This window comes from Procambarus clarkii, chromosome 46 (genome assembly GCF_040958095.1).
Source record: "Procambarus clarkii isolate CNS0578487 chromosome 46, FALCON_Pclarkii_2.0, whole genome shotgun sequence".
Taxonomy (NCBI): Eukaryota; Metazoa; Arthropoda; class Malacostraca; order Decapoda; family Cambaridae; genus Procambarus; species Procambarus clarkii.
The window spans coordinates 15,692,740-15,716,611 of NC_091195.1; the positions used below are offsets into that span (position 1 = coordinate 15,692,740).

The window sequence follows — 23,872 nt, forward strand, 5'->3', positions numbered from 1 at the left end:
ATAAATGGAGAAAAGAAAAACTTAATGTGGGCTTTAACGTAGATGTTATGGATGTCAAACCCAGGTGTTGTACGAGACGCACTCAGGAGCAGCAATCTGAAGGCGAAAAAGTGCATAAAGTTCACAAACCTGGTACTGTAACCAGGAGCCAACAGAAAGGCCTCTTCCAGAAACAAGTCCAGAGAAAATGAAGGCCAGTGATATTGATGAGAATACAGAAACAAAAGAAAATGATCCATAGACCATGAAGGTTCTGGTTGGGAATGATACAGCCAGAGGTGAATAAATACCAAAACAACTTAACAATTGGAGATGAGAGAGATTCACCTCAAATGTCAATAAGAGAGGCTCCAACAAGGCCAAATGGTAGGGGACTTAGGCATCAAGTAGAGGTCCTTGACCTGCCACAACAAAAGAGATAGAACCACGGGAACAGAGACCAAAGAAACAGTAAAACTAAAGAAAGAGGTGAAAGCCTGACAAACCACCTCATACACTTCTCATCGTCTCTTTTGGACACTTCGGGCCCAACTGTGATTGGATAAGTAGTCGTGTCTGGATAAGTAGTCAAATTCCCCACAGGTACGAAAAATAATAATTTTATGTTCTAAAGGACGTAACAGTATATTATTGTTTGACTAGATACTGCAAACAAAACATCATGAAATATTGGTACAGTACAGTAACAGTGCTAACAATAAATATGGGCACTCACAAAGTGTCCAAATGTTTCTCCACATTAAATCTTGGAATGATGGATTGGTGAGGATGTTAATTAATAAATCACTTTGGCCCAGTAATGACGCAGCATTGCGTGATTTCCGGCGGCAAATTAGCGACGGTTTCGGGAAGGGTGCGCCGCAGTTTTGGACATTATATGCATACACGCCTGTAGGGAATTTCATTGCGAATACAATGATACCAAAATGAAAGATCTAGGACCAGAATTGAGGTAACAAAGTTGAAAGGAGTATACCCATTTTATTGCTCTTTATTAGTGCTCACTGCGGTAATGCCCCGTCACGTTCTCTGTTTGCTGTGGGTGGGACGCCGGGGTTTTGGACTTTATATTTGCATATACTCCTGTAGGGAATTCTTTTGCGAACACAATGATACCAAAATGAAAGATCTAGGATGAGAATTGAGATGTCTAAAGTGCAGAGTGTGTACACATTTTATTGCTCTTGCACGCTCTCACTTTCTCGCCGGGCTTTTGGGCTTTATATGCATTTAGTCCTGTAGAGAATTCTATTGCGAACACATTGATACCAAATTGAAAAACCTAGGACGAGAATTGAGATGACAAAGTTGAAGAGAGTATACACATTTCGGTATGACCGCGCTCTCTATTGTAATGAGAGGCGCCTTGGGGTGGTGTAGCGCTCTCTTTCTGGTAACTTTCATCTTGTCGGCGGGTGGAACGTGCCGCTGTTTTTGACATTATATGCATATATTCCTGTTGGGAATTCTGTTACAAACACATTGATACCAAAATGAAAGACCTAGAATGAGAATTGAGGTGACCAAAGTGAAAGGCGTGTACACATTTTATCTGTCTTGCGCACTCCCGGGTAACACGCTCTCACTTTCTCTGTTTGTTGTGGATGGTATGCTGGGCATTTGGACTTTATATGCCATAAATCCTTTAGAAAATTTTATTGCGAACACGATGATACCAAAATGAAAGACCTAGGACAAGAATTGAGGTGACCAAAGTGAAGGGAGTGTAAATATTTTATCGCTCTTGAGCCATGCTCCCGGGAAACACGCTCTCATTTTCTGTGCTTGTTGCGGATGGTACGCCGACTGTTTGGACTTTATATGCCTTTAGATCTATAGAGAATTCTATTGCGAACACATTGATACTAAAATGAAAGACCTAGGACGAGAATTGAGGTGACCAAAGTGAAAGGAGTGTACACATTTTATCGGTCCTGCGCGCTCCCAGGTAACATGCTCTCACTTTCTCTGTTTGTTGCGGATAGTACGCTGGGTATTTGGACTTCATATGCCTTTAGTCCTGTAGAGAATTCTATTGCAAACACAATGATATCAAATTGAAAAACCTAGGATGAGAATTGAGGTAACAAAGTTGAAAAGATTATACACTTTTCAAAATTACCGCGCGCTCCCGCGAAATGCCCAAACCCACCCGGGGTAGTGTGACGCATGTGCGCCCAGAACATCAAAGTGTTAATTGAGGGTGGAGATAGATGTTGAGGGTTACACAGAGAAGGAACACAAGAGGCTTCAGTTCGTCTCTTCTTGGAAGATCTCTCAAAAGTTTTGTTTAGTGTTAATTGCCTCAAGACATCTCTGCATTTTTTGAAAACTGTGTAAAATCTATAAAATGCCATCAGACATTGAGGATTGACATCAGATCATCTCTCCATGAACTTTAAAATGGTTTCAAAGCTCTTTTCTACCTCTGCCATGCTTGCTTGAGTTACTTTGTCTTCCTCATCCATCTCTGAGGAATGTTCTGAATCCTGCAAATTCCCCTTGCTATTTTCTGTCACCAAAATAATGATATTATCAGACATGCTTGGTGCAGTAGGACCATCTCGATCACACTCAATCCATGCATCAACTTCTTCCTCAAGATCGGCTGTGATGAATTCATTTCTCAGGTGTCAGGACTGATTATTTATTTATTTAACATAGGCCAGGAGTTCTTGTCTTAATTTCTTTATCTCGCTGATTTTCTTTCCACCAAATCCTTCAAAATCGGCAGCCTTGTTGGCAAGAAACAAACCAGCAGCAGGCCAAAGTTTGTACCAGGCATGTTTCAAGGTTGATTGCTTGACCATTTCTCATGCATGTGTAATACACCACACAGCTGACTTAATAGTAAATGTTTTCATAAAGTCCTTGATGATACCATTCTTTGCTTGGAGTTGTCTAGCGAACTCAGTTCTGAAGTTAAGTTTGAGGTTCCAGATTATTCCTTGGTCACTGAAATAATTTTGGTCTATGGAATCTTGAGATGATTGGAATGGTCAGAGTTTCACCATGGATTCTGAGAGAATGTGCACCTGAGCTCAGCATTCCACTTCAACTGATTTTTCAGGCATCCCTGTGTACAGGAGTCATAGCACATGTGTGGACAAAGGCTAACATAGTTCCAATCTACAAAAGGGGCAGCAGGGAAGACTCATCCAGTTATAAACCTGTATCATTGACAAGTGTAATAGTCAAAAATATTGGAAAAAATAATTAAAACTAAATGAGTAGAACACCTAGAGAAAAATGGTATAATAACAGACAGACAGTATGGTTTTCAATCTGGAAGATCCTGTGTAACAAATTTACTCAGTTTCTATGATCGAGCCACAGAGATTTTACAGGAAGGAGATGGTTGGGTTGACTGCATCTATCTGGACCTAGAAAATGGCTTTCGACAGAGTTCCACATAAGAAGTTGTTCTGGAAACTGGAACATACTGGAGGCATTTAACATGGATGAAAAATCTCCTAACTGACAGAAAAATGAGGGCAGTAATCAGAGGCAATTTATCGAACTGGAGAAATGGCACAAGTGGAGTACCCCCAAGGTTCAGTTCTTGCACTGGTAATGTTCATTGTCTATTTAAATGACCTACCAGATGGAATACAGAATTATATAAACATGTTTCCTGATGATGCTAAGATAGGGGAAGATGTGAAACTTAGATAATTGTTGCGACCATCAAGAAGACCTGGACAAAATAAGTATATGGAGCACCACTTGGCAAATGGAGTTTAATGTGAATAAATGTCATGTTAGGGAATGTGGAATAGGAGAAGATAGACCACAAACAACTTACAAATTATGTGAAAAATCTTTAAAAAATTCTGATAAAGAAAGAGATCTAGGGATGGTTCTAGATAGAAAATTATCACCTGAGAACCACATTAAGAACATCGTGTGAGGAGCCTGTGGTACACTCTCCAATTTCAGAATTGCTTTTAAATACTTGGATGATGAAATACTAAAGAAATTGTTCAGGACCTTTGTTAGACCAAAGCTGGAATGTTGTATGGTGCCCAAATCTTAAGCAGCACATTAACAAACTGGAAAAGTTGCAAAGACATGCTACTAAATAAATCCTTCAGCTCCCAGAACTGAGGGATAAGAGCTATGAGGAGAGCTTATAGGCATTAAATATGCCAAAACTAGAAGATAGAAGAAAAAGAAGTTATATGATGACTACATACAAAATAGTAACAGGAACCGTTAAAATTGATTGGTAATAATTTCTGAGACCTGCAACTTCAAGAACAAGAGGTCATAGATTAAAATTAACTAAATAAAGCTGCTGAAGAAATGTAAGAAAATGCACTTTCATAGAGTGGCAGAGGGTTGGAACAAGTTAGGTGAGAAGGTGGTTGAGGCTAAAACCATCTGTAGTTTCAAAGTGTTATAAAACATAGTGCTGGGAAGACGGGACATCACAAGCATAGCTCTCATCCTGTAAATACACTTAGATAATTTCAAGTCTAGCTACCTGGGTAATGGCAGAGCCTTGAAAAGGCACTCCATAGAATAAGGAGAAGCCAAACCTGAGACAAGAGATAAATTAAATTCCATCAGCTTTAATCCGGGATAAAAGCATCCAACCGCAACAGTGTTGCGATCTAGAAATAGGGTGACATACACGGGAAAGCTGTTAATTCCATGCAGAGTAATTGTCCATTTGCTGGTAACAAAATATCTCGCATGCACAATGGCAAGGTACATAATCCACAGACCAATCTGTCGACATCCGACCAAAACAGGAGAAGCCATCTGCAAGCACATTCCTGTATGCAGAAATACCTGTGGGAAAGCAGAGAATGAATCTACCTCAGTTGGCGATGGAGAGTACTAGAACTTCTCCATGTGGAGCATAATATCCTCATTGCCATGTAGCAAGGTCCAAGAAGGATTAGATTATGCCCAAGTAATTGCTCAAGGCAACTTCCTTAGCATTATCATATGGAGAAGATAAATGTTCCAGGGTCGATTCAAGATTTCCGTGAGATGCCGGCAAAGCAGATAGGGCATCATCCACAGATTGCATCCCCATGCTGTTAAGACCCTGTAAACTAAAGGGCCAAACAAGAAAAATGGTACCTGTGCAAGAAATTCAGACATAGTGTCTCAGCATAAATACTGGGCACGGAAACTCAGAGAATGGCCCCAAACACCCGCTGCCCTGACAGGGAAGAAGGCCCCAATGCCTAGTGTACTTCAAAACCTTCATCCATGAAGTTGGAAAGGAAGCCTGGCATGTTATCACCAAGCACCTTGGTTATCCCAAAGTAGCAGCGAGCTGAAAAAGTGGGATGCACCTATATGCACCAAGTGCATATAGAATAACAAATCTCTACCTATAGACGATGAGCCACAATAATGTGGTCAACATTCTTCAGCCACATTATTGTGACTCAGCATCTGCATGAGGCTGAAGATATAATGATCAAACCACACTTCAAAAGTTGATTAAATGATGATGTTTCAGTCCGTCCTGGACCATTATCAAGATGTGTGTGAGTGGTTGTCTCTTTTGGTTGTCAAACTCATCACTCACTCAAACACAACTTGTTTTGGTCCGTCCTGGACCATTATCGTCATCATTTTTCATCTTCCGATGTGGTTTGGTCAGTCTCTTACCCTCAAGCCACAATGGAATAGACTCCAATGACCAGGCCTAGCTATGAAGCCAGGGCTGATGCTATATCTGTAGGCCTCAATAATAAGAGGGCCCACAGAGAAGGAATCCTGAACCCTTCTGGGAAAAAGCTCTTATCCAGAGCAGGGGAACACAAGCTTGCAATTCAGGAAAGCAAACCCTGAATTTGCAAACCCATGCAACAGGAGGAACTAGGGATCAGGGCACTGACATGGTAAGGCACAGGACATGTGTGTGTGTGTACCTACCTAAGTGTAATTACCTAAGTGTAGTTACAGGATGAGAGCTACGCTCGTGGTGTTCCGTCTTCCCAGCATTCTTTGTCATATAACGCTTTGAAACTACTGACGGTCTTGGCCTCCACCACCTTCTCACCTAACTTGTTCCAACCGTCTACCACTCTGTTTGCGAAAGTGAATTTTCTTATATTTCTTCGGCATCTGTGTTTAGCTAGTTTAAATCTATGACCTCTTGTTCTTAAAGTTCCAAGTCTCAGGAAATCTTCCCTATCGATTTTATCAATTCCTGTTACTATTTTGTATGTAGTGATCATATCACCTCTTTTTCTTGTCTTCTAGTTTTGGCATATTTAATGCCTCTAACCTCTCCTCGTAGCTCTTGCCCTTCAGTTCTGGGAGCCACTTAGTAGCATGTCTTTGCACCTTTTCCAGTTTGTTGATGTGCTTCTTAAGATATGAGCACCACACAACTGCTGCATATTCTAGCTTTGGCCTAACAAAAGTCGTGAACAATTTCTTCAGTATATCGCCATCCATGTATTTAAAAGCAATCTGAAGTTAGAAAGCGTGGCATAGGCTCCTCGCACAATGTGTGTGTGTGTGTAATTACCTAAGTGTAATTACCTAAGTGTAGTTACAGGATGAAAGCTACGCTCGTGGTGTCCCGTCTTCCCAGCACTCTTTGTCATATAACGCTTTGAAACTACTGACGGTTTTGGCCTCCACCACCTTCTCACCTAACTTGTTCCAACCGTCTACCACTCTGTTTGCGAAAGTGAATTTTCTTATATTTCTTCGGCATCTGTGTTTAGCTAGTTTATATCTATGACATGCGTGTGTGTGTGTGAAGCATATAAGCACAATACAAGCATTGGCCCCATCTTGTGGCCAACCCTTTTTGTTATGTACACCAATTATATAAGTGAGAATATTACAAACCACATCATAAAATTTGCAGATGATGCTAGGATCTAAAGTAGGAACAAAGTACTTTTGTTCCTAAAGTAGGGCTGAAGATGATATTGAGGCCTTGCAAAGAGATCTACATGAACTTCACATTCAGAAGTGCACTACCATGCAGTGCATTGTTGATGAAAGCGATCTTGGAGTCCCACTCCACCAGTCATTGAAAGTTGCACAACAATTGGGAGCTACAGGAAAAAAAAAGACTAACCAAACCCTAGGAATAGTCAAATTAATCTTTGACTTCAAGGAAGAGAAAGTGGTTATTCAACTGTACAAATTTCTGGTGCACCCCAGGGAGCTGGTCGGCCGAGCGGACAGCACGCTGGACTTGTGATCCTGTGGTCCCAGGTTCGATCCCAGGCGCCGGCGAGAAACAATGGGCAGAGTTTCTTTCACCCTATGCCCCTGTTACCTAGCAGTGAAATAGGTACCTGGGTGTTAGTCAGCTGTCACGGGCTGCTTCCTGGGGGTGGAGGCCTGGTCGAGGACCGGGCAGCGGGGACACTAAAGCGTCCCCTAAAGCCCCGAAATCATCTCAAGATAACCTCAAGATAACTCCCCTATTTGGACTACTGTATCCAAGCATGGAAACATCTTCAGAACGACATGTCTGCTTTGGAGAAAGGTAAACACAGAGCAATAAAAATCGTCCCGAATCAAAATCAACTCTTATACCAGGAACAGTTGAGGATCACAAGACTAACAACTCTGCCAACCAGACATGACAGAGCTGATCTCATCGAAACTTTTAAAATACGGAACAAGTTGAATGATGATAATCCAAACCACTGGTATAAAAGGTCTGATTTGTTAAAAAAATTTACTCTGATGCTTCCAAAGGTAAGATTAGTGACTTTAGACAAGATTGTGAAAATCAGGCGCCAGATTCATGAAGCAGTTACGAACCTGTTCATCTTTTCTCAATCTTTGGCGACTTTGTTTACAATTATTAAACAGTTAATGAGCTCCAAAGCACCGGGAGGCTGTTTATAACAATACCAACAGTTGATTGGCAAGTTTTCATGCTTGTAAACTGATTAATAAATGTAATGACAGCTGTCAAAGATTGAGGAAAGATGTACACGTTCGTAAGTACTTGCGTAACTGCTTCGTGAATCTGGCCCCTGGGCAGCTCATGATGTATAATTTTTAGCCTTACAAAATGTTATTCCATTATCAAAATTATGTGACATGTCTTAGGGTTACTTATGATATTCTAATTAATCTTAATTAATACAAGTCAAATACACTTGAGAATACTGTACTGTATTTCAGGTAAAAACTTGTAATGAATGGCGTACTGTAATTCACAATACTTTTACAGGTACTGGAGAAGGGTCCTACAAGTGTACAGAATCCAATACTAAATATCCTCCATTGTATGCTTCATTATATAGACATGAACACAGCAGCTGCTCAACTGGTTAATGGAGATTTGCTGAGGGTTATTGCTAAATATATTGAGGTAAGAAGAGCTATTCAATGTTTCCAAGGAGTAGTTTCAAGCTTATATTTCCCTGGTGAAATACAGTAAAGAAATAAATGTCGGAGTATTGTATTGTCAAATAAACTGAAGTGGATTTATGTACAATATAACATTATTTAGTACACACTAGAGTGAAATGTAAAGTTACTGTATAAGTTCATAGAAACATGTGATTAAGTACTAAAATAATAGAAAACAAATTGTAGTACTGTATGTCTAAAGTTAAAGCTGTGTGTGAATTCCACTTCAGCATATTTTGACAGTTTTGGTACTTGTACTGTAATTGAATCCCACACCAACCCTGAAACTCTCAAAGGCTTCGGGGCTAGAAGCAGGGAAGGGAGGGTTTAGGAATATAGGAAAGGCGAACCATTCCCAACAGGTTGGGAAGAAGTGGTGTGGACGAAGCTGAACCGAAGGCTAAATTAACCAACACCTTCAATGCCAAGTCCCTGAACACCAAGCTGGGTGTTAATTGACAAGTCAAGCCTGGTCTTGGGCCAGGCTTGAGGAGTAGAAAAACTCCCAGAACCCCATCAAGCAGGTATCAAGCTTGGTAGCTCCAGGGCATTCAGCTTGGCACACAAACTAGTCTGCTGCAAGACAGAAAACCTATGATGATGAATGGTCACTGCCTGTTAAGCCTGAACCTCATCAGGAGGGCTAGTAAGGATAGTAACATGATGGGAGCACTCACCGTATGACTTAGGGTCAATGGTGTCACTGACCCAACAGGCAGCATGATGGAGGTATAAGGAATGAACATTGCTACATGGCACTGATGATGTGCAACCCTCAAACTTGCACAGAATGAGAGTGGGTTTGAAGGGGGCATCCATGACCACTGAACCCACAGGGGATTACCAGGGCGTGCAGGGGACAATCCAACAAGACACCCAGGCACTGGGATGCTATGCAGCTACTTTCAGAAAGGTATGGCAACTCAGCCTAATTAAGGCGGCTGACAAGGCCAGCCTCGGTGCACTGAAGTGCATCACGCGTAAAACCAGTACACCCCACCAGCCAAGATGCTTTGGACCCAGGAAAGGTAGATGCTAAATACACCTGATTTACCCTAAGGTGAGGGCCATCACAAGCGAGGCGAACCTGTAAGGGAGTGTCTTCCAGACACTTCAGGGAAGATGGCCTTGTCAGCACAGGGGCATCATTAGAGAGTGCACATGGAAGAGAACCCTGAGCACATGTAGCTCCAAGCACACTTAACTCATGGCCCCATGTTACACGTGTGAAAGGAGTATCCTCAAAAGCAAGCACCACAAAGCCGAAAAAATACCAGGGCTAGAGCAACGGAGAGGGTGACCCGGCACACATTACCATCAGAGGAGAACTGATAGTGGAGAGGCTGGCTGACTGCTGCCTGCCTCCCTCCTCTTCCCCTCTCCAAATGAGGATGAAGGTGGGCTGAATAAGCTGGCATTTGTTTCATAAAATTTCAATTGTTTGTTTATATTGTCAGGGAGTTCTGTAGCTGGTTCTTGAGGCTGTAGTCGCATTTGAAGCCAGCAGTGATTTGTTTTGTTTGGGTGCCTTCCTCAGTGGGGGCATAAATGAATAACTTTATATATAAATGCCACTGCTCCCTGTCCCTCTTGTGATGGGGCCAGGTTCTGGCTCTTGGTCCCCAGTTGGCCATAGAACTTTGTGACTGATGGGACCTAGTCGTATGGCACACAATCGGAGATAGTAGCTTCAGAGAGCTTCATAAATTGACATTTCATTGCATTCAAAGCTGTTTTTTTGTTTAATATTTTTGTTCACATTAGAAGGATTGATCAGTATACTTGTGGCAATTGGCATGGAGCAAATTAGGAAAGGGTATTGAAATATTATTTGACTGGGTAAGGCATCATGGTTTATCAAAAGTAGATTTTGTCTGACAGGGAATTTGTTCTTGTCCCAGAATAACCATAGTTTCTTGATTAAGCATTCTTATTGGAAATCTTTGGACAGATATTCATTAATAATCTCAAGCAAAAGGCAGTTCTAAATCAAAGATTTATGACAAACACTGTATATAGAGGAAGGCTTTAATAAACTAATATGATGTTACAGGGTTCGCACTGGAAAGAAGCCCTTAGAATTTTAAAAATGGCTGTGACTCGTTCCTCATCACTTGTGGTGCCTCCAGCTTCATCCCATACACATTACTGGGACCACCATGTCTTTGCTGACATTGAATCACATTTCAAAAAGGAATTGCCAGGTAAGGAAAATGTTTAAACCAATTTAATATGTAATTCAACACTCAATTCAGTATTGAAGCATTTTCTTGTGGATTTGTATGTAAATGATATTTACAGTATTTATTTTATTTATGTTCTTAGGGACATATGCTATTATAGTGAGATATTATGTGTTCTAAGTGATATATTATGTTCTTATTGTGATGCAGTGTATTATGTTCTTATGGTGATGCATTATGTTCTCATAGTGACATGTTCTTATAGTGACATATTATGTTGTTATATTGACATATTAGGTTCTTCTTGTGATATATTATGTTCTTAAAGCAACATATTATAATGTTCTTGTGATATGTTCTTATAGTGACATGTTATATTCTTATAGCAACATATTTGTATATGGTATCAATATATTATGTTGTTCTTGTGATATATTATGATCTTCTAATGCCATATTATATTCTTATAGTAACACATTATATTCTTTCAGCAACACATTATATTCTTATACCAACATATTATGTTCTTCTTGCAATATGTTATGATTTTATAGTGACGTTATTGTTTTTAATTAACAGGACGCACTATGGAATTTACTTTTGATGTCAATCAGACGCCTATAATTGGTCGTCGCTACTTGAAGGGCTCAGGAGTAATAGTTCTGCCTAGCCAGGCAAGTGCCGGCTCGTCCACCGTCAGCTCTGCCACTGGTGAAAGTCTGCACGATCAAGAGCAGGTTTGTGTTTGCATATTTCATTATTTACAAAAAATAATAATCGTAATGGTGATGATGACAACTGCCACATTCAAAAGTATTGAAATGCAGAAGAAAACTTAGGAAAATGTTTGTTTTTATACAGAGTCTCCCCAAAAATTTTAACTTTTTTTCTGGGGTGGGGGAGCCCCTACGGCTCGCCGAAGCTATCCAGGCTGATATGCTAATGTCAGACTTTGGCATCAGTCATGTGTATGGAGTTCTTTGGGCCTACTGGGGACTACGGCCAGAACCTGGCCCCCTCAGAGAGGCTAGGGAAGCAATAGCCTATAGAAGCCCCCATGTGGTTGGAAGCATTCTATGTCTGCCATCGACTGGGTCAAGCTCACCAGCTCAAATGTACTCACTAGAAATATTACCGGAACAACCATGGACATCTTCAAGAGAAAACTAGATTGTTTCTTCAAGGAATACTGGACCAACCAGGCTGTGATGGGTATGTGGGCCTGCGGGCCGCTCCAAGCAACAGCCTGGTGGACCAAACTCTCACAAGTCAAGCCTGGCCTCGGGCCAGGCTTGGGCAGTAGAACAACTCCCAGAACCCCATCAACCAGGTATATGTGGGCCTGCGGGCCGCTCCAAGCAACAGCCTGGTGGACCAAACTCTCACAAGTCAAGCTTGGCCTCGGGCCGTGCTTGGGGAGTAAAAGAACTCCCAGAACCCCATCAAGCAGGCACCCAGAAAGGTAAGCATCCCAAAACAAACCCCCTATTCTGGTGAAAATATTGCTACCAAAAGCTGAACAAGTGGATAGAACTCCCCCAAACAAAATCGAGCGAACTAGTGTGACATCACCTATTGCCACGTCGCCGTTTGCACCTCCTGGGGAGGGGGGAGCCCCAGATCCACCGTGCCGGCGATCCACACCCCAGTTCTTGAGGCTGATGCTATAGACAGCGGTTGTGTGCTCTGGCTCCAGACTTTTAAGGCGCGGTGTCTTGTGTGTGGGTGCTGTAATCTAGGGGCGCGAGAGCCAGGAGTTATTCTTCAGTACTCGGGCTGCATGCGCCTAGGGTTCCCTTCCCTAGGTGCCCTGTAAGTACTGCCCTTGGAGCTTGGGGTTACCTTCCACAGGTTCCTTGGAACCTGCCTCTGTGGGTCCGTTTAACTGCTCGGTTTTTCGGCCGCCCTTTGGGTACTTGGGTGTTTTGTCTCCCTAGTTTACCTTAGGGTAGGAGGCAGTTTTGCACTGGTAGGGGTGCAGGGTGCTGTGCAGCTTGTTGTCACCTATCACAGCAGCCGGCTCTGTTCCTTGGGGTACGTTGTCCTCTTGAGGGGGGGGGTGTTTGTTTTTGTTATTGTTTTTGCCTTGGTAGGGGGTTCTGCCCTACTTGCCACTGGTGTTTGGCCTCATCCTGATACTTGGTGGTGCCCCCTGCTTGGTCCCCATGAGTGTACACTTCCCTGGGATTCAGCTGTAGACAGTTTGTTAGTAGTTTTGGGCGCCAGTTAGCAGTACTCTGCCTGGGTTTACCTGAGTGCGAGTCCTCTTATAGTAAACACTCAGGACCCTGGGAATCCCCTAGGGGACTGTGTGGGTCCGATGCATGTGACCCCGGAGTCCTCCCCTTGCTTCATGCGAGTTTGAGGGTTGTTCGGTTCCCTGGTCTCAGGGCAACCCTCGCAGTTTTTGCCTCCATCACGCTGCCTGTTGGATCGGTGACACTTTCGACCCCGAGTCCTGTGAGTTTTGCTGCTTGATGATGACTCAATATACCCAATCTGCCGATCTTCTTCAGGTACAGGCTGCTCAGGCGTTGCATTATAGGTTTCGTTTGTTGCAACGCGTTCGGTTGGCTGCTCTCCTGGATGCCCCACGGCTGCCCCGTTTTACTTACAGGGACCTGGACATGGGGGTGGGGGTCGCCTTGACCTTGGTTCAGTCTGCACCACCTCGTCCTTCCCCTCCTGTTGTTCGTTCTGGTCCCCCCCCCCTTCCCCGCTTCCGGCCCTGAAATGTCTGAGGGTTTCGGAGTCTGAGCAGGGGTTAATTGGTCTTGAGACTCGGGCAGCCGCGGGGATGCCCCTTCCGGTTTGGCGACGGAGGCATTCGAGTCTACTACCCCGGCCGAAGCCTCTGGGTCTGACCAGTGAGCCCCCTTCTATACGGCTTCTACGGCTGCACCAGCCTTGTCTGGTGGGGTCAGTGCTTTGGGGTAGGACTCGGCCCTTGGGGCTGGGGAGGAGATGACTTGGGGGACTTGGGCCCCGCTGAACCCCACCTGGGTTTTTCTGCCCTCTGAGCGGGGTTTACTGTTACAAGGAGTGGGGTTTTCTTTTCCCCCCTCTGCGTACGAGTTGGACTTTGTGTCTGCCACTCCCATGGTTTGGTTCCGTGTTCCCCCGGGTGCTTCGGTTCCGTCTTTCCGGAGGTTTTCGGCTTATCGCATCCAGCCTGCTGCGCTGCGGGCAGCCCTTGCGGCAAACCTCCTGCGTGACTCGGATTATGCTTTGGCAATGGATCCGTCGGCTTTCGGGTTTGGGACTTCGTTCCCTTTCTGGCTCCGTTACGAGGTTCCGGAGTTGTCCTGGCTGGCGGACTGTCCTCTCTTTACCTTGGAGGCGTGGCACTCCTTCTGCTGTTCCTGCACACTTGAGTGGCAGGAGGCTTCTACGGTGCTTCAGGTTTTCCTGGGGGACGACCTAGAGCACCTCAATGAGTGCTTGTTTGCTCCTGCCCTTTCCCGAGATGTTTGTGTCGTCCAGCTCCATGTGCAGGTTCCCTCCCTTTCAGCGGCGCTGGTGGTTGAGGACTTGCACGCCCGGGGCCTTTTGGCTTCGGCCTTGTGTTTCTTTTCCCTCCTTGAGCTGTCTTTGGACTGACTCATGGAGGATGTAGGGGCGCTTGGGGCCGTTCCTGGTTCTGGCACCTTGGCCTCTGCGGCTCGCTCGTCAGCTGCCTTGCTGAAGTTTTTCACGCCGATCTTGCGGGATGCAGTGGTGCTGTTTTATGCTTCCTGGCTCGCATGTCGGAAGGGAGTGCTTGCCTCTAATGTGGAATCCGCTTGGGCCTTGGCTCTTAGGATGTCTTCCCCTTTTTGTCCTCTCCTGTTTGAGGCTTCAGCCATTGCACAGTATATTCAGGCTGCTTCGGCTTCTTGCCATCCTATGTCGGACTTGTTGGTTCTCTGGGGGTCCCGTGGTGGGCCTTCCCGGAAGAGTCATGCCAAGGCTCGGGGTTCCTTGCGTTGTGGTAGGCCACTGGTGTCAAGTTCGGGTTCGGCTCCTCCTTCGGACCCGCCTTCGTCTGATAGGTGCGGTGTTCACTCTGTGCACGGTTCTGGGTATCATAAGGGGCGCCGGCCCTTTCGCGGTTTACCCCATTGACGTGGCGATGGGGGTGTGAGCAGTGATCGCTGGGTTCGGACCCCGGGGACCTTGTGTCAGTTGCTGCGTTGCCAACTTCCTCTTCGGGTTTTTCGGGGTTCAGTGTCTTGGCGCCCAGGCTTGCGCTGTTCGCTCACATCTGGTCCCCCGATTCGTGGGCATTTTGGGTCGTTTTGCACGGCCTCTGGTGGCATTGGGTGGGTTTCCCCCCCTGGGTGGGTCCCCCCCCCCTTCAGGGGGCTCGAGGCTGGCGGGGCAGGCCTCTTTCCCTGTGCTCTGTCAGGTCATCTTGGAGTGGGTTCACTTGGGCGTGGTCGAAACGACGACGTCCCTCAGATGGGTTTCCCCCTCTGTTTCCGGTCCCGAAACGAGACTGTGCGAACCTGCGGTTCAATCTGGACTTGTCCCGTCTGAACCCCTGGGTTCATTGCCTCTCCTTTCGGATGCCTACGCTGTCCCAGGTTCGGCTCCTGTTGGAGCCAGGTGCTTGGATGGTGTCCCAGGACCTCCGGGATGCTTATTGGCATGTCCCGATTCATCTGTGGTTCAGGGACTGGCTCGGTTTTGTTGTGGGGCGTCAAGGTTACCACTTTCGTTGTCTCCCGTTCGGGTTGAACCTGGCACCTTGCGTGTTCACGAGCTTTACACGGGTCGTGGTGGCCCGTCTGTATCTGTGTCCGTCTGCGTCTGTGTTAGGTGTTCGGGTGTTGGCCTACCTCGACTACTGGCTGGTTTGGGCTCCCAGTCGGTCCTCTTGTCTGCTAGCCAGGGATTTGGTTCTTTCTCAGCTCACCGGGTTCGGGTACTTGGTGAACTGGAGGAAGTCCCATCTGATTCCCTCCCAGGTTCGGACATGACTGGGCCTTGTGTGGGACTCTCAGACCGCTTCCTTGTCTCTTCTTCCGAAGTCTCTCCTGCGGCTGCAGTCCTGCATGCGCCTGTGTCTGGGGGCTCCCGGGTCATCCGGTGGTTGCTCAAGGGTCTGTGGGGAGCCTGAACTTCGCGATGCTGGTCTACCCGCTGGGTCAGGTTTGGCCTTGTCGGCTGTTCTGGTTACTTCGGGAACGTCCCTTCTGTCTCTCTCGCGATCACTGGGTTCGGACCCCAGGGGCCTTGCATCGGTTGCTGCAACGCTGGCTTCCTTTTCGAGTTTTTCGGGGTTCAGTGCCTTGGCACCTACCCGAGCCCTCGCTCGATGTGTTCATGGACGTGTCGTCTCTCGGCTGGGGGTTTGTGACCAGTGCTCACCAGGCCAGCCAGGGATGGTGGGGTTCATCTTTCCGTCGAGCGCACAGCATGGTGCGGGAATTCGCGGCAGTGTGGTTTGCTCTTAGGGGGCTTTGGGTCGCCCGCGGCTCGACGTTCTGGCTCCACTCGGACAGATCCTCCAGTAGTTCATTGTCTGAATTGGGGGGTGGGGGGTTGATTCGGTCCTTGGCTCTTTGGCGTTGTTCGCTTCGGGTGACTCGTCTGCTGAGTTCTCAGGGTTTGGCTCTCCTGGTACTTCACGTGCAGGCAGTGTCCAACGTCTTGGCCGACGGCCTGTCTCGTTTCATTCCCCTCTCCACGGAATGGTCGACTCCAACTCTTTTCGTTGGCTTTGCCAGATGTTCGGACGCCCCGAGGTGATCCTCTTCTTGTCAACTTGGTCGTGGCGCCTTCCCCCACTATGTGGCCCCCTTCCCTTCCCAGATGCCTGTGGCCACCCTACCGGGCATCTTCAGAATCTGTTTGTTGAGTAAGTGCAGCACGCTTTCGAATAGGATGCTGTGGACGTGCCTCGCTCTCCTCCTCAGAAACCTCACTCTCCTCACTCGTAGAAACAGCATCATTCATCTGCTGTCTCTGTATCAAAATTGTCACTGTTGAAATCACTGTACCATTCTTCCCCCCTCAACATCTGACTCAATATCGGAGAATGCTTCAACCAAACCTGGGATCTTTGTTGGTGTAAACCTCAGGCGGCTGAATTTCTTGTAAAGCATAGTTATCTTATCCTGTTTGGTTGATTTCTTCACTCTTTTCGGCGTCGAACTGCTCTGCCCTTGACCATGATCCATCGTGTAGTGTATATAATGTGTTGAAAAGACACAGGAAGAAATATAACTGCTGATAATAGCCAAAATTTGCACAAGTTTGGGACACAAGCGGATGGCGTGGTAGTCACAAGCATGGTCAACAACACATTAGGCCCACCACATGGGCCGACGACCCAAGATGCCATGCGGCATATGGAGGAAAGCGGGAAGACAATGGCGCTCATTTTGAAACCACCCAGAAGTTAATCGGATAAAAATTAAATTTTTAAAAAATATTTTAATACATGATGCGAGGAATAGTCACTCGCTGAGAATCGGGAGAAAAATGAGTGACTCCGGGGAGGAGGCACTGTAGAGTGAAAGTGTTAAGTTTGCCAACTTTTTGCTTAGAAAGTCCAAAAAATTTATAAAATTAAATTTATTTGCGTTCTGGTATGTCAGAATTCTCGGTAATTTAAATTTTTATTCGAGTACAGCTGCCAAACTCGAACTCACTATTTAGATTTCTAAATTTTTAGAATTATTAGTAACTTTTAAGTTTTATTCAAGTTGAGCAGCTAAAACTTAATTAAATTTATTCAGATTCCCCAAAAATTCAAGTTTCCGAAATTTAGATTACTGAGCTAGTATAATATTTACTCCACAGTAACGGTGGTTTGCCTTGTTTACACAAGGTACTAATTTACTTCTCAGCAGCAGTTTTGTTTTGTTGTGCCTAACTTTTCTGATTGGATTCCCTGAGTTTTGTGTAGATGTCTTGATTCCCCCAAGCTTTCCTCATCACCTAGAGAGAACCAGATTCTGGTTCTTGCAACTGGTGCAGGCTGTCCTCCTAAGGTTTCCCAGCATCAAGAAAGCTGTCAATTTTAAAGTGTCCTCTCCTAACCTACCAGAGGACCCAAAACGAAAAACGGGACAGTACGTCACTTTCGTGAGCTGCTTCCATTTTCTAGTACAGCCTTTGGCTTTATGTAATGCAGATGATAGAAATGCGATGTTCTTTGTAGGAGGACAGGTTAACTGGTGAGCAAGGGGTGGGTCTCGAAGGCCTAGTTCAAAGACTTGGCCGTACTAACGTTGGAACTCGGGACCAGCGTTCTTATTTCTCCTCTGTAATTTCTGAGGAGTCTTCCCAGAAATTATTTGTATTGTATAACAAAGTCCTTCCATTATTTGGGAGGTTTGTGGAAGTTAATATATAGGATGTATGTTTCATCACTATTGAAAAGATTTAATTTTTTAAAGACCTAAATTTGTATCAGCATTGTTGTCCTTATTTTATGATTTAAATGTTATTCACTATTTTAATAATTTTCTTACAAATGGATGAGAAAATATAACTTTTTCTAGTAGGGGTTGAATATTATATAGTAATTTGACAAAATGTTTATCTTTTAATATCTTGATAGGACCGAGAGAGCAACGAGGTAAATGGTTCAATAGGAATTGATGGAGCAGAGACAGCCTCTCCTCGCAGGAGCCTTTCACTCTCTGCTGCGGACACCAGTCATCTCGCTGGCTGGAAACGGCCTTGGTTGTCACAGGTTTGACTTCTCATCTCGCACTGTAGTAGTTTCTTATATGTTCTAGTGTTTAAGTCTTTGACAACTACAGTTAATACGGAAATATTGAACTATGAGCCATATGGTATCCTGTATATGAATATAAATTTTGATTATGTTATATCTTCACTTATTAATTTTGTATTCTTAATTTAAGACTTGTTCTTTCATTGTGCTTACTAATAATATGTGATATGGTTGTGTATTATCCAATTATAGATATGTGATTTGTGCACCTAAATAACAATATTAATAATAATAATAATAATAATAATAATAATAATAATAATAATAATAATAATAATAATAATAATAATAATTTAGACAAAAGTACATACAAACGTATGCATACATACATGTGGCCTCACGATCTAGTCTTCTCCAGCCTTTTCTCCTCTCTTAACATTCTATCTCCTTAAGTCAATTTCAGAGTTGAATGGAATCTAATTCCCTCCTTTCTTTTCTTGACATTCATGTTCACAGCTCTGTGTCTAGTTGATCTTTCTCTGATAACTGCAAGCAGATGCACAGGGGTACATTCACTTTTCCTGCCATTTCCCTTCTGTTAAGAAAAGTGCTCTCATCTCTCCCTTCCTCCAGACCCTACGCATCAGTGACCCGCAGTTTCTTGATTCTGAAATTTCTTTTATTTGCATGTCTTTTTCTCACCTTGGTTACCCCTTACATTTTATCAACTGTTCCTATTCTCAAGCTAAAATTAATTTACCTTGCCTTGCCTCACCTTGCATGTCACTTTCTTGCCTTATTTATTTGTCTCTTCCACTCTGTTTCTACTACACAACTTGATAATGGTCCAGGATGGACTGAAACGTCGTTGTTTCTTCATTTTCTTTTGTGTGGTTTGGTCACCACATACATAGGATACAAGAAGATTGTAGGATACATATCAAGTTGAAACTGAAAAAAACAAGAATTGGGAGGAAGCCAATGTGAGGGAAGATATTAGGTGAGGTGAGAGCAGGTTGAGGTAGTGTGTATGAGGTGTATCCTCATACAAATAATGATAGTAATATGTTTTTGGGCCAAGGGTCAGTCATGTGACTCATTAATGCACCATCAGAACACTCGAGTTAAGCTCCCAGATGATGTGTGTGATGAATCGTAGGAGCACTGAAGATTTATTTAGAAAAGTCTTTAATGAGTTTAGTTGGACAGACTTGTTGCTAGTCAAAGAAGTAAATGAAATTGTATGCCAAATTTTGCAAAATATACGATGAAGGCACACAAACATTCACACCAAAACAGATATGCAAGACCAGAAAACAGGACTGGTTTAACAGAAATTGAGAGAGGGCCAGGGAAGAAAAATGAGAAAATGGGTTCAATATTGGAAAAGGCCTAACTCGCAAACATACCAGCAATACAAGCAAGTAAGAAACAATCACACAGCAGTGAGGAGAGAGGCAGAAAGAAACTATGAGAAAGGTATAGCAGACTAATGTAAAACAGATCCAGGCCTTTCTTTAAATTTATTAAAAGCAAGTAAAAGCAAGCTGCATGTAAAGGATAAAATCCAGAAATTGAGAACGGGGAACAGGACTTCTCATAATGAAAAGAAAATGTGTGAAATGCTAAATGAACAGTTCCAAAGTGTGTTTGTACAAAATAAGGATTTCAGAGATCTGGACCCAATACCAATTCCAGAGCACACCATAAAATACATAGAGGTATCTCAAGACAAAGTGGAAAAATTACTAAAGAGACTAGGAAGAAATAAAGAGGTCGGACCTGATGGAGTTTCACCTTGGGTGCTGTGAGAATGTGCAACTGAGATGAGCATTCCACTCCAATTAATATTCCAGACATCCTTGTGCACAGGAATCTTAGCAGATATATGGAGAAAGGCAAACATAGTACCAATCTGTTAAAATGGTATTCAAGAGGAACCTCTAAATTATAGACCCTTATCATTAACAAGCATGGTAGTGACTTAATAATGGACAGACAGTATGGTTTTCGAACAGGAAGAGCCTGTGAAATAAATCTACTTAGTTTTTATGATAGAGCCACAGAGATATTACAGGAAAGAGGTGGTTGGGTTGACTGTGTCTACCTGGACCTAAGAAAAAGGCTTTTGATAGAGTCCCACACAAGAGTGTTCTTGAAACTGGAACATGCTTGAGGGGTGACAGGAAGACTTCTGACATGGATGAAAGGGCAGTAATCAGAGACAATGTATCTGACTGGAGAAGTGTTACTCGCAGAGTACCACAGGGTTCAGTTCTTGCACCAGTAATGTTCATCATCTACATAAACGATCTACCAAAAGGAATACAGAATTATATGAACATGATTGCAGATGATGCTAAGATTTTGGGGAAGATAGGAGATGCAGACGATTGTTATGCCCTTCAAAATTGATCTAGATAAAATAAGTGTTTGAAGCATCAAATGGCAAATGGAATTCAGTGTGAATAAATGACATGTTATGGAATGTAGAATTGAAGAAAACTGACCACACACAACTTGTAAATTCAGAACTCTAATAAAGAAAGAGATCAAGGGATGGTTTTGGATAGTAAGCTGTCACCAGTTGAACACAAAAAGAACATTGTGAGAGGGATGCATGCATCGCTTTCCAACTTCAGACTTCCTTTTAATTACATGGATGGTGAAATATTAAAGAAACTGTTCATGACTTTTGTGAGAACAAAATTGGAATATGCAGCAGTTGTATGGTTCCCAGATCTCAAGAAGCACAAAAATAAACAGGAAAAGGTGTAACGGCATGCTACAAAATGGCTCTCGGAACTGAAAAACAAGAGTTAAGAGGAGAGACTAAAGACTAAATAAGTGATATGATCACCACTTATAAAAATACTAACAGGAGTAGACCAAATTTACAAAGAGGAATTCCTGAAACCAGTAACTTCATGTACAAGAGGACACAGATTCCAGCTAAGGAAACAAAGGTGCTGAAGAAACATTAGGAAGTTTTCTTTTGCAAACAGTGTGGTAGACGGTTGGAACAAGTTAAGTGAGAAGGTGGTGGAGACCAAAACCATAATTACAGTAGTTTTAAAGCGTTATTCAACAAAACGAACTGGAAAGACGGGACACCACGAGCATAGCTCTCATCCTGTAACTACACTTAGGTAATTACACTTAGGTAATCACGCATTTCAACATTTTAAACACATTGAATTTGTTGTTTCAGGCCCGTGCTCGGGAGTGTTTGGTAAACCTACTCAACACATGTGGTCAAAGAGTTGGACTGCCAAAGTCTCCTTCGGTATGTATTCCTACTTCAAGGGACATTGAATTCGAGGAACTTAATTTCACCTACAAACAAATAGTTGTCATTATTAGCAGCAATGTTTTAAAAGGCATTTAGGTCTTGCCTTGAAGAAACTGCATTTCGTGTTAGAATTTCAGTGTTAGATAATAAGTTTCTTAGAAAATAACTGCTATATTATAAGTAATTTCTTAGAGTTAAAAAAAACTCTATGCTTAATTTGCAAAATTGACATCATGATATATTATTTGCTCATAATTTCAGTCTTATTACAAGACACGGCTAAAATCTTGTAGGATATTTTCCTTAGACTCCTTTACCTTGAGTGAAGGAAATATATAATTAGTTTGTATTCTTGAGATTAGAAAATTAATGTACTGAATGTCACTGTAACTTGCATTGTCTTCTAAAACTGATTCAAAGTATTTTTTGCTTGTGTATATTTTTATGTAAAAACTAAATTATTGCATACTTTATATAGGTATAATTATATGTATAAATGTATAATTATATTATATGCAAAACAATGAAAGGATTCAGTAATTATTAGCAATAATTACATTTGTTGTATAGTGTTCATGGTGCTAGTCTAATATTTACAAAAACAGCAACAAAGGATCCTCTGGTGACTGGGAAAGTAATGGTGCAAAGATTTTTCATTTCAACTTGTCTTCTTCTACCACTCATGGGCCAGATTCACGAAGCAGTTACGCAAGTACTTACAAACGTGTACATCTTTCCTCAGTCTTTGATGGCTTTTGTTACATTTATTAAACAGTTTACAAGCATGGAAACTTCCCAATCAACGGTTGCTATTGCTATAAACAGCCTCCTGGTCTTCGGAGCTCATTAACTGCTTAATAATTGTAAACAAAGCCGCCAAAGATTAAGAAAAGATGTACACACGTCTGTAAGTGCTTGCGTAACTACTTCATGAATCTGGCCCCAGGTTATTAAAGATAAACCAACTCCTCCTACCAATTAAATAAGTTTTTTGCCCTGTGAAGCTATTTATAAACATATGTTTTAATCACACTTACTTACAGTGTCCACCAAGTGCAGGAAATGTTTGTTACTTCACATTTATAACGTAAGGCTCGTGAATGTATATATAAGCAAGCTGCTGGTCTGTAAAATATTATGTTCTAGCTTATCCTCCTAATATAAGACCTGTTTTCAGTTTGAATGCTAGGGTTCATATATGGCCTTATTTCATCTTCGCTTTCGGTAAACTTTGTGTTGCTGTAGAACGGCCGATCTCTACTTGTTGTGGTTGTACCGCATTGCACATGTGGATAGGTGTCCTGTTTATATTGCTGCTTATGTCCAGATAATTAGTCATTTAGGTATTGTTAAATATTAGCCTTTGGGGAGCTTTCTGTCTGTTATTGCCCTTCTTCAGTCAGAAATGTTCATATTAATGATTGTAAAATCTTCTTTTGGAAATAGTTACTGCCCATGACTTTTTCAGATATTTTATCATTTTAGGCTTCAGTTACTTTTCTAGAGTAGCCCCTTGGTAGTTCCTTGAAGCTATCTCGCTCCATGTTTTTATTTATTTATTTATTTATATATACAAGAGTTCTTACATTCTTGTAAAGCCACTAGCACGCATAGCGTTTCAGGCAAGTCCTTAATCCTAATTTTCCTCGAATACGACCTGCCAAATTGTTTAACAACCAGGTACCCATTCACTGCTGGATGAACAGAGGCTACAGTTAAGGATTAGCAGCCAGTCAATCCTCCCCAACCAGGATATGAACCCAGGCCAAAGCGCTAGCGAAGAGCCGGGGAAAAGTTTTATCACTGCGCCACGGGGACTGTGTCTGCAAAAGCTAATGGGTCACAACAGCTGTGACAGTTCTGTTTGGCCTACCATGAATCAGCAGCAGAACCTGGCCCCTTTACAGATGCACAGGGAGCAAGTGACAATCTGCCACCCCACCAGGGAAAAGCATTCAGGAAGTCAGCGAAGCTTTCAGACAACTTGATGGTTCATAGAAAAGGAAGCCTCGAAATTGCCAAAAATTTTGAAAACAATTCACACGGAAAAAGTCACTCAAAACTAGATTGCATTTGTTAGTACCGATAGCTGCCACCAGGTAGTGCAGTCCTAGTGCAGTTAAAAGCTCTGTACCTCAGGGTACAGTACTTGCACCACTGCTTTTCCTTATTTTCATATCAGATATAAACAAAAAATACAAGTCACAGCTTCATATCATTCTCTGCAGATGACAAAAGTCAGCATGAAAATTACCTCTGCTGAAGACATTGAAAACTATAAGCAGATATTAATCAAGTTTTCGACTGGGCAGAAGAAAATAACATGTTTACCAGCGATAAATTCCAGGTACTCAGGTATGG

At 43.0% G+C, this 23,872-nt stretch overlaps 1 protein-coding gene across 1 annotated transcript in view; it reads left to right on the forward strand.

The window, feature by feature from the left end:
- The window catches only part of fry (Protein furry), a 542,054-nt gene that overhangs the window by 422,281 nt on the left and 95,901 nt on the right, over positions 1-23,872 (forward strand). The window contains 5 exon segments of the mRNA XM_069301552.1: positions 8,183-8,323; positions 10,418-10,568; positions 11,127-11,284; positions 18,100-18,234; positions 21,431-21,505. Of these exon segments, the coding sequence (XP_069157653.1) occupies positions 8,183-8,323; positions 10,418-10,568; positions 11,127-11,284; positions 18,100-18,234; positions 21,431-21,505 (660 nt within the window).